The sequence below is a fragment of the Ctenocephalides felis genome, unplaced genomic scaffold, assembly GCF_003426905.1.
Source record: "Ctenocephalides felis isolate EL2017-DRISC unplaced genomic scaffold, ASM342690v1 CF-g0.4_SCAFFOLD_01170, whole genome shotgun sequence".
NCBI classification, from domain to species: Eukaryota; Metazoa; Arthropoda; class Insecta; order Siphonaptera; family Pulicidae; genus Ctenocephalides; species Ctenocephalides felis.
Genome location: NW_020537324.1, coordinates 82101529 through 82113644, shown reverse-complemented (window position 1 = coordinate 82113644; position 12116 = coordinate 82101529). Strand labels below are relative to the sequence as shown.

The window sequence follows — 12116 nt, the reverse complement described above, 5'->3', positions numbered from 1 at the left end:
TCGGGCAGCAGCGATGTCCTTTTAGACTTAGAATTATAGATGGAAAATATGTTTCCTATTGGATTCTCATATTATTCTTCTCTGAATCGAGTTGGAATTTAACTCAGCTCACGGTTTTGCCCTAGAACATTACTACCCATTATTTACCATATTATATATATTATAACTATCTGTAAGTGAAATTCTGTCTTAAGGCAATTAAGGCATCGTGCCTTAAGGCAAATTGCTGGAACTTTCCGTACCGCAATTCAAAATTCGAGTAATTAAAAATAATCAATAATAATAATCAATAAAAGTTGATCAATGATTTGAAACTTTTAATAGATTTTCGAACCATATTAAATCATTCTATCTTAAATCATTTATTTTGAAATATTTTGGAATTCTGAACTTTTTTTCGAAGCAATCGTACTGCTTTAACTGCATAAAGACGAAATATCACCTGCCTTCGCCAAAAACTAATCAGCACGTCTCCTTATCAATACGAATCGAATGTTTTTGAATTATTTAAATCGGTTGATCCGTATTCCCGAAATCGTCGACGAAAATTTGTACCCGCACGTACATACACACACGCACACACCTACACACACACACACACATCCATTTTTTCCAAGGTATGACAAAATGTTCAGAAGGTTTTGAAACATAAAGATATATAAAAATTTTCATTTACGATTTTTTTGCGATTACTATGACTTGCCCTACGGGAATTTAATGAAGATTACTTTACATGTGTTAAATAATTTAAATATAATTTTGTTAAAAGCAAGTGATCGCAAATATAATTTTTTTTTGCAAAAAATAATGCACGGATCTGAAAGTAGTATAGAAAATTGCTCAGAGGATGAGGATATTTTGCAAAAAAAAGGATCATGTTGGATAGCACTTAGTGTTAATTATGACGAAAAAAATCATACAATTCAAGTAATGTATATTACATCTTAAACTAGCTGTAAGTGGAATTCTGTCTTGAGGCAATTATGGCATCGTGCCTTAAGGCAAATTGCTGGAACTTCCCGTACCGTGACGAAATGTTCGTGGAATACTGAATGTTTTCAAATAGATTATTATAAAAATTGTAAGATTGTCTAATATTTATAAGAATTATATAAAATGAATTGCAAAATTGAAATTATTTGTTCAAAGTATATTAGAACTATAGTCAGAATTAAAAATAAAATCTGAAATATTTTCGATATACAAAAAAAAAAAAAAAATGGAACAAATTTTTTTTTTCCAAAATCAATTATTTTGTTAAGACAAGCAGAAAGTTCTTTGAATCATTTAAATCGGACGCTTAGTTCTCTCAAAAATTGCCATTCTTTACATATTTAGCTCCGTATCTTCAAAATGGCTTGGCCTGCCTTTGCCAAAAACTAATAAACACTTCTTCCAATCATTACTAATTGAATGTTTTTTAGATCATTCAAATCGGATACTCCGTTCTCTCAAAAATTCGATTTCTATTTTCTGTACTCTTTGCTCCGTATCTCCGAAACGGCTGGACCTGCCTTTGCCAAAAACTAATCAGTTCTTTTCCCTATCAATAGGAATCGAATGTTTTTTGAACCATTCAAATCGGTTGATCCGTACGCCCGAAAACGTGGGCGAAAATTTGTATCCATACATACATACACACACACACACATACACACACACACACACACACATCCATTTTTTCAGAAACCTTAAAAACGTCGAGAAATGTAAAAATTTTCAATTTCGATTTTCGGCCCATTACAATAACTTACCCTACGGGAAGTTAAAAAACGAATAAATGTAACAAATATTTATTATAAAATCATGATATGTAGCATGTTATTTTTGAAATCTTGGAACGTAACCCCTCCTTTTGTACTAGTTTTTTGTTCCTTATAACACGGATTCGCATAACACGCTAGTTTTCTGGAACGTAACTACCGCGTTGTACGGGGGTTACCAGTATCTGTTATATTTAGCAATCCAATTTGTTTAAAAATGCATTAATTATCGTTATTATCATTATGCATTATATGCGTTTTGTCTGATGACTCTTACAATGAAAGAAACAAAGACAAAGACCACGTAGGCAGCAGATTGCAGTGGCGTAGGAGACCTTCTTCTTCGTCTCTTTGCTCTTGTAGGCTCTTAAGGCAATTCCTATCAGTGTATGGTTTAGCCCCTCTCTTTATTCAGTACCTGTTTATTACTCACACTTTTGCGACTTGAGATATGAGCATGGACTATGTGAACGCGGGAGGGATAGATATAGAAATATTTTAGATGAAAATGGACATATATATATATATATATACTAGCCGACCCAGCAAACGTTGTTCTTTCTTAAGATAAACATTTCAATGGATATCTACATATATATAAAAATAAGTCGGGTTTTCCTTCCTGACGAAATAACTCCAGAACGCACGAACCGATTTCGACAATTTTGCATTCGTTGGAAAGGTCTCGGGCTCCGCAAGGTTTATAGCTAAGAAAATTAGTGGTGCATGGCATCGTGCCCTAATGCAAAATTGCTGGAACTTCACGCACCGTAATTAAAAATTCGAGTAATGACATTAGTGAGAATTATCAGAATTATGCTTGGTTAAGTCAACGAGCATTTCTTGCCGCAAAGAAAATGATGTACACGCACTGAATTTCACCATTCAATCAAAAATTGCTGGCGATTTGGTGACATACCAATGATTCCGACTGGTCTTCCGTTTGACTTCAAACGATTGCAATTTCCAGTTCGCCTTGCGTTCGCAATAACAAGTCGCAAGGCCAATCGCTTAGTGTTTGCGGGATAAATTTCAAATAGATTATTTAGAAAATCATTGTTTTTCACATGGGCAGTTATACGTTGCCTGTTCACGAGATGGAAATCCGTCCGCTTTGTTTGTGTTAACGTCAGACCAAAAAACAAAAAATGTGGTTTACCAAAGAGCACTTCAATGAAACGGATAATTTGCGGATTCACTTTCATTTACTTAGAGAAGTTCAACTAAAAAACACTTCATTTTTGTAATCGAAATAAATTCATTACTGTTGTGTAATAAAATCAAATTTTTTCTTTTCAAATATAAAACAAACAAAAAATTTCTTCGTGGCGAAACGGAGTTCGTCGGGTTTGCTAATTATGTATAAATATCTATATTTATTTATTATTATAAATATGATAAGAAGTTGTAGAAATTATAAATATGATAAAAGCAATTTATATAATATTGTGTATATAAATGTATAATGAGTGTGACTAATAAATACTATTTACCCCATTTTATTATGTAAATTAAAACATGTTTGCTGATATAGATAAAAAGATAAATAAATTATTATTAAATTGTACAAGAATGATTCATATTATAACAGGTGGATTTTCTGTAATTAAAAAAAAAAATGATTTTTATATTATAAGTTAGCAATAATAATTAAAAATAATCAAATGACTTGAAATCCTAATTATTATATATTATATTAATAATAATTTAATTTAATATTATTTGTAGTTTTAAAATAGCATATATATTTGAAAAAAATATTTATTAACAAATCAATTAACTTCTCATAGGGTAAGGTATTGTAATCGACCAAAAATCGAAATTGAAAATTTTTGCATTTCTTCACGTTTTAGAGGTTTCTGAACATTTTGCCATACCTCACAAAAAATAGATATGTTTGTGTAAGGATACAAGTTTTGTCGACGTTTTCGGGCGCACGGATCAACCGATTTGAATGGTTTAAAAAACGTTCGATTCCTATTAATAGGAAGATGTGCTGATTAGTTTTTGGCAAAGACAGATCCAGCCGTTACGGAGATAAAGTGCAAAGAGTGCAGGAAATACAAATCGAGTTTTTGAGAGAACTGATCATCCGATTTGTATGATCCAAAAAACATTCAGTTCGTAATGATTGGGAGAAGTGTTTATTAGTTTTTGACAAAGGCAGGCCCAGCCATTTCGAAGATACGACCTAAATGTGCAAAAAATGGCAGTTTTTGAGAGAACTAAGCGTCCGATTTGAATGATTCTGCTTGTTTTAACAAAATAATTGCTTTTGGAAAAACAAATTTTTTTGTTTCAACTTTTTTTCAATTTTTTTTTTCAAAAAAATTTTTTTTTGTATACCGAAAATAATTCAGATTTTATTTTTAATTTTGACTTAAGTTCTAATATACTTTGAAAAAATAATTTCAACTTTGTGATTTAGTTTATATAATTCTTATAAATATTAGACAATGTTACAATATTAATAATAATCTATTTGAAAACATTCAGTATTCCTCGAACATTTTGTTACGGTACGGGAAGTTCCAGCAATTTGCCTTAAGGCACGATGCCATACACCCAACTAGTGATAATATATATTTATCTTGCCACTGAATGAAGGCTAAGATGCTAGCCGAAACGTATGGATTTTAAATAAATTTCTAAAAACTCTCATACTATTTTTTATTGATGTAATACTCGACTTTTAAACTTAAATTAAATGTATTATATCAACATCAAAATCAAATCTATTCAAATATATATATATAATATATATATAATGTATATATATATATATATATATATATATATATATATATATATATATATATATATATATATGTTATATTATATTTGCTTATCTATGTTAATATACTGTACAAGTGCTGCCTTCTTCAGATCGCTGTATAAACTAAAATGAGGTAACTTCAAATGGCATGAAATAAGGGCGATCTATTTATTTTTATGTATCTATGCTCATCGTTCAAATGTCAAACAAATTAATGTACTGAAAGAACATTTTATATTCAACTTATTTAATTAATAATTAAATGTCATGATAAATATATTAAATATAAATTGTAGTATAAATATAACATTGTACATTATAAAGACGTATTTGTGATTCATTGGTAAACATAAAGGTAGTGTAAAATACTTTGAGGTTATATTTATTTTATTTAGAAAGAACTATAAATATTTAACTTAAAATAATGCAAAATTATTGCTTAATTTCACCTTTTACATTTCAGATTTGCAATAAGGCAAGAGCTTTGAACAATAGTTGATTCATAAAGTATTTTAAAGAAGGAATTATCTTGGCGACATTATTCAAAATACACTTGTGTTAAATTAATGTAAGATTATATTCATAGACAAAACCATAATATGAATATATTATATTCTCAGAACCATTTGTGTTGACAGTTTAGAATGAATATTAATTTAAACATACATTTCTGTAAAATATTACAAGAGCATAAATGCAACTGTCAACAGCTAATGTTTTAATTATTATTTCCAGTGAAATTAATTATCATATTTAACAATAGTTTATTTAAACTAACCAACTATTTTTGTTAATGCTTATAGAACATACTCAGTGCACAAATATCTCAAAATGTCTGAAGCTGCTAATGATCCGATAATTAAAATTGAACCCCAAGAATATCCAATCGAAGACATTAAACAGGAAATTGAGGAAGATTATGAATCGTGTTCAGAGGATGACAAAACATGTCTAAAGAGATTTATGAACTCTATAGTAAAAATAGAAGAAGAAGTCCAACAAGAATTAATTCAGACTGCTCCTTATAAATGTGACAAGTGTAAGGGATCATTTACAGAGTTGCATTATTTAGAATACCATATAGCGAATTATTGTCATAAGTACAAGACTTCTTCAGATGCAAATGCATTAGAAATGCATACAAAATCTCATACAGGTGAAAAACATTTCACATGTACAAAGTGTGATAAAGCATTTACTGAACAATATCATTTACATCAACACATTTGTGCTCCTGCAAGAGAACAAATTTCGCATTTGAATGAATCTGGTAATCAAAAACAAAATATTCCAAAGAGGTCAGGTAAACGTACTCATGTTTGCCAAATTTGTGACAAGAAATATACAAAACCGTATAGGTTGAGAAAACATATGCTCATTCACACCGGTGAATGTCCACATGTTTGCCAAATATGTGATCGAACATTCAGTCGTTTGGCTACCTTGAATCAGCATCAGCTTATTCACACTGGTGAACGTCCCCACATTTGCCAAATTTGTGACAAGGCATTCACACTAATAGGTACCTTGAATAGACATATGCTCACTCACACTAGTGAACGTCCCTATAGTTGTCAAATTTGTGATAAGACATTCACACAATTGGGTACCTTGAATAAACATATGCTGATTCACACTGGTAAACGTCCCCACGTTTGCCAAATTTGTGATAAAACATTCACCCAATCGTGTAGCTTGAAAAAACATATGCTCATTCACATTGAAGAGCGCTTCTTCAAATGCAAAATCTGCGATAAGGTATTCAAACAATCAAATTCTCTGAAAAAGCACATGGTTGCTCATACCAATGAGTAATTAGTATTTACAAAATTAGTTAAAAGGTTACATATGAATGCTTATAGAAATTAATGATAATTAGATATATGAATCAATATATATATATATATATATATATATATATATATATATACATATTGTCAAATAAATAAACATGGTTATCAATGACTTGTGCAAATATTTTGTTAATAATATCCTATATCCATCCCAGATTTAATAAGGCTTGCAATTGTGCCATAATTAACTTCCCTTAGGGTAGTTATAATTTTTTTATTTATTTTATTTTATTTTCATTCTGCAATCTATAAAAATAATTATATTTAGCAGAAAATGCTAACAAGTTGTTTACAATTGATTGTTTACAAATTAGTACGCCCAGTACTATTATACTTAATATAAAAAAAAAAACTAAAGACAAATATGGAGAAAAAAATATATAAAATAAACTAAATTAGATCTCGTGGTATTTTCCTTTTAGGCCTGGTCGGCTGACCTTCTTGGTATAAGTTGCATGCTAGTTGGTTAGCATCAATTCTATTCTTATAATTATAAATTGTTTTGTGCTCGTTGTATTATGTTTAAATTGCTCTTTTTAGCAGTACCCCAAAGTTGTAATCCGTAGGTCCACACGGGTTTGATCACAGCCTTATATATAAGTAATTTGTTGTAAGTTGATAATTCTGATTTTCTGTTGTTATAATAATGAGCCGAAAATCAAAAATGAAAATTTTTGCATTTCTCGACGTTTTGAAGATTTCTGAACATTTTGGCATACCTCAGAAACTAAATGGACGTGTATGTGCGTTTTGTATGTCCGCATTTTTAATCAAATCAAAAATTTAATCTGTAATGAAGAATCGTAATTCTTCATTACGGCAATCAAAGTAACATGTTTTTTGAATCATTCGAATCGGTTGAGCTGTGCCTCCGAAAACGTCGACGAAAAATTGTATCCACACATACATACATACACACATCCATTTTTTCTAAGGTATGCCAGAATGTTTAGAAGCCTTTGAAACGTAAATTTGTGTAAAAAATAACGGGTGGATTTTCTGTAATTAAAAAAATATGATTTTTATATTATAAGTTAGCAATAATAATTAAATAATCAAATGACTTGAAATCATAATTATTTTATATTATATTAATAATAATTTAATTTAATATTATTTGTAATTTTAAAATAGCATATATATTTGAAAAAAATATTTATTAACAAATCAATTATTAACTTCTCATAGGGTAAGGTATTGTAAAAAATCGAAAATGAAATTGAACATTTTTGCATTTCTTCACGTTTTAGAGGTTTCTGAACATTTTGCCATACCTCACAAAAAATAGATGTGTTTGTGTAAGGATACAAGTTTTGTCGACGTTTTCGGGCGCACGGATCAACCGATTTGAATAGTTTAAAAAACATTCGATTCCTATTAATAGGGAGATGTGCTGATTAGTTTTTGGCAAAAGCAGGTCCAGCCGTTACGGAGATAAAGTGCAAAGAGTGCAGAAAATACAAATCGAGTTTTTGAGAGAACGGATCATCCGATTTGTATGATCCAAAAAACATTCAATTAGTAATAATTGGAAAAAGTGTTTATTAGTTCTTGGCAACGGCAGGCCCAGCCATTTAGAAGATACGGACCTAAATGTACAAAAAATGGCAGTTTTTGAGAGAACTCCAATTTAAATGATTCAAAGAACTTTCTTCTTGTTCAAACAAAATAATTGGTTTTGAAAAAAACAAAATTTTTTGTTTCAACTTTTTTTCAATTTTTTTTTTCAAAAAAATTTTTTTTTGTATATCGAAAATAATTCAGATTTTATTTTTAATTCTGACTATAGTTCTGATATACTTTAAACAAATAATTTCAACTCTGCAATTCAGTTTATATAAATCTTATAAATATTAGACAATGTTACAATATTAATAATAATCTATTTGAAAACATTCAGTATTCCTCGAACATTTTGTTACGGTACGGGAAGTTCCAGCAATTTGCCTTAAGGCACGATGCCATACACCCCACTAGTTATAATATATATTTATCTTGCCACTGAATGAAGGGTAAGATGCTTGCCGAAACGTATGGATTTTGAATAAATTTCTAAAAACCCTCATACTATTTTTTATTGATGTAATACCCGACTTTTAAACTTAAATTAAATGTATTATATTAACATCAAATTCAAATTTATTCAAATATATATTAAAATATTTATATATATATATATATATATATATATAATACAAACATTTAGGTATTATTTTTATGTATTTTTTTTTGAAAGTAGTTCACATTTTTGTTGATTTGTTTATTAAATTGTTATATTTAATTTTTTTTTCTTTTATTTTATTTGGCCTCTTATTTACAAACTAGCCATATACAAAGTTTCCTACATTTACATTCTAATGTTACATTTAACCAAAAAATTATATATAATACCAGCTGGAATAATACCAGCAATTAATTTATATATCATAAATAAGTAAACAAATTATATACCTTATATATATATATATATATATATATATATATATATATATGTGCTTATTTATTGTATTAATCTATGTTATATTATAGTTACTTATCTATGTTAATATACTGTACAAGTGCTGCCTTCTTCAGATCGCTGTATAAATTAAAATTGAGGTAACGTCAAATGGCATGAGATAAGGGCGATCTATTTATTTTTATGTATCTATGCTCATCGTTCAAATGTCAAACAAATTAATGTACTGAAAGAACATTTTATATTCAACTTATTAAATTATTAATTAAATGTCATGATAAATATATTAAATATAAATTGTAGTATAAATATAACATTGTACATTATAAAGACGTATTTGTGATTCATTGGTAAACATAAAGGTAGTGTAAAATACTTTGAGGTTATATTTATTTTATTTAGAAAAAACAATAAATATTTAACTTAAAATAATGCAAAAGTATTGCTTAATTTCACTTTTTACATTTCAGATTTGCAATAAGGCAAGAGTTTTGAACAATAGTTGATTCATAAAGTATTTTAAAGAAGGAATTATCTTGGCGACATACATCATTCAAAATACACTTGTGTTAAATTAATGTAAGATTATACTCATAGACCAAACCATAATATGAATATATTATATTCTCAGAACCATTTGTGTTGACAGTTTAGAATGAATATTAATTTAAACATACATTCCTGTAAAATATTACAAGAGCATAAATGCAACTGTCAACAGCTAATGTTTTAATTAATATTTCCAGTGAAATTAATTATCATATTTAACAATAGTTCATTTAAACTAACCAACTATTTTTGTTAATGCTTATAGAACATACTCAGTGCACAAATATCTCAAAATGTCTGAAGCTGCTAATGATCCGATAATTAAAATTGAACCGCAAGAATATCCAATCGAAGACATTAAACAAGAAATTGAGGAAGATTATGAATCGTGTTCAGAGGATGACAAAACATGTCTAAAGAGATTTATGAACTCTATAGTAAAAATAGAAGAAGAAGTCCAACAAGAATTAATTCAGACTGCTCCTTATAAATGTGACAAGTGTAATGGATCATTTACAGAGTTGCATTATTTAGAATACCATATAGCGAATTATTGTCATAAGTACAAGACTTTTCCAGATGCAAATGCATTAGAAATACATATAAAATCTCATACAGGTGAAAAACATTTCACATGTACAAAGTGTGTCAAAGCATTTACTGAACAATATCATTTAGATCAACACATTTGTGCTCCTGCAAGAGAACAAATTTCACATTTGAATGAATCTGGTAATCCAAAACGAAATATTGCAAAGAGGTCAGGTGAACGTACTCATATTTGCCAAATTTGTGACAAGAAATTTACAAAATCGAGTAGCTTGAGAAAACATATGCTCATTCACACTGGTGAATGCCCACATGTTTGCAAAATATGTGATCAGGCATTCAATCGTTTGGCTGACTTGAATCAACATCTGCTTATTCACACTGGTGAACGTCCACATGTTTGCCAAATTTGTGATAAGACATTCAGACAAATAGGTACCTTGAATAGACATATGCTCATCCACACTAATGAACGTCCCCATAGTTGTCAAATTTGTGATATGAGATTCACACAATCGTCTTACTTGAATCAACATATGCTTATTCACACGGGTGAACGTCCCCACATTTGCCAAATTTGTGATAAGACATTCACGCAAATGGGTACCTTGAATAAACATATGCTCACTCACACTAGTGAACGTCCCTATAGTTGTCAAATTTGTGATAAGACATTCACACAATTGGGTACCTTGAATAAACATATGCTGATTCACACTGGTAAACGTCCCCACGTTTGCCAAATTTGTGATAAAACATTCACCCAATCGTGTAGCTTGAAAAAACATATGCTCATTCACATTGAAGAGCGCTTCTTCAAATGCAAAATCTGTGATAAGGTATTCAAACAATCAAATTCTCTGAAAAAGCACATGGTTGCTCATACCAATGAGTAATTAGTATTTACAAAATTAGTTAAAAGGTTACATATGAATGCTTATAGAAATTAAGGATAATTAGATATATGAATTAATTTTATATATATATATATATATATATATATATATATATATGCATATTGTCAAATAAATAAACATGGTTATCAATGACTTGTGTAAATATTTTGTTAATAATATTCTATATCCATACTAGGTTTAATAATGCTTGCAATTGAGCCATAATTGTTAGTAGAATCTTCTCAAAAAGGTTACGTCCTTTGGGGTTATTGTAATCATCCAAAAATCTAAATTGAAAATTTTTGCATATCTTGGCCACAAGAAACAGAATTTTCACATTTTTCAATAGTTTTCACAAAATTGGAAAAGTGCTCCAATACATAAACAGTCTAAACGCACTTGGGTAAACATTTGTACCAGAGTGGCGCTTAGACTGTGCTAAACCTGGGTAATTTTTTGAATTTTTAATCCAAAATTACAAAAATATTTTTTGGAAAAAAAAAATTAGAAACAAAATTTTTTTCCAAAAGCAATTATTTTGTTGAAACAAGCAGAAAGTTCTTTGAATCATTTAAATCGGACGCTTAATTCTCTCAAAAACTGCCATTTTTTTTAACATTTAGCTCTGTATCTCCGAAACCCTTGGATGCTCCGTTCTCTCAAAAACTCGATTTCTATTATCTGCACTCTTTGCGCTTTATCTCCGTAACTGTTGGACCTGCCTTTGCCAAAAACTAATCGGCACATCTCCTTATCGATAGGAATCGAATGTTTTTTGAACCATTCAAATCGGTTGATCCGTGCGCCCGAAAACGTCGACGAAAAAATGCGGACACACAAAACACACACACACATCCATTTAGTTTCTGAGGTATGCCCTTTAAAAATGTTCAGAAACCTTCAAAACGTCGAGAAATGCAAAAATTTTCATTTTCGATTTTCGGCCCATTACTATAACTACCCTACGGGAAGTTAAAAATACAAAATCTTTCAAAAAAAAATCAAGTTTTCACTAAAATATCAGCATTTTCAAGAAAGCATTTTTTCAATAAGCAAATTTAAAAAAAAAAATCAAAAATGTTCAAAAAATGTTTTTTTACTGAGCTCTTAAAGATTTTAAATTACGATACGTAAAATTCCAGCAATTTGCCTTATGGCATAAGCCATGCACCACTAGTTATTTATTTTATTTAAATTAATTATTTTATTCTATATTAAAAAACAGTGTGGTTGAACTTTAAATTTTATATTATTAACTTACCGTAGGGTAAG

At 29.2% G+C, this 12116-nt stretch overlaps 2 protein-coding genes across 2 annotated transcripts; both read left to right on the top strand.

The window, feature by feature from the left end:
* The first annotated feature begins 4790 nt into the window (after positions 1 to 4790).
* Positions 4791 to 6354, top strand: LOC113367781 (zinc finger protein 525-like). Its single transcript, XM_026609361.1, has 3 exons — positions 4791 to 4894; positions 5003 to 5107; positions 5343 to 6354. Exon 3 carries the CDS (start codon positions 5371 to 5373, stop codon positions 6352 to 6354), a length of 984 nt encoding a protein of 327 aa, XP_026465146.1. The 5' UTR covers positions 4791 to 4894; positions 5003 to 5107; positions 5343 to 5370.
* Positions 6355 to 9151: 2797 nt separating this feature from the next.
* On the top strand, positions 9152 to 10844 carry LOC113367780 (zinc finger protein 525-like). Its single transcript, XM_026609360.1, has 3 exons — positions 9152 to 9212; positions 9321 to 9429; positions 9665 to 10844. Exon 3 carries the CDS (start codon positions 9693 to 9695, stop codon positions 10842 to 10844), a length of 1152 nt encoding a protein of 383 aa, XP_026465145.1. The 5' UTR covers positions 9152 to 9212; positions 9321 to 9429; positions 9665 to 9692.
* The last annotated feature ends 1272 nt before the right edge of the window (positions 10845 to 12116 follow it).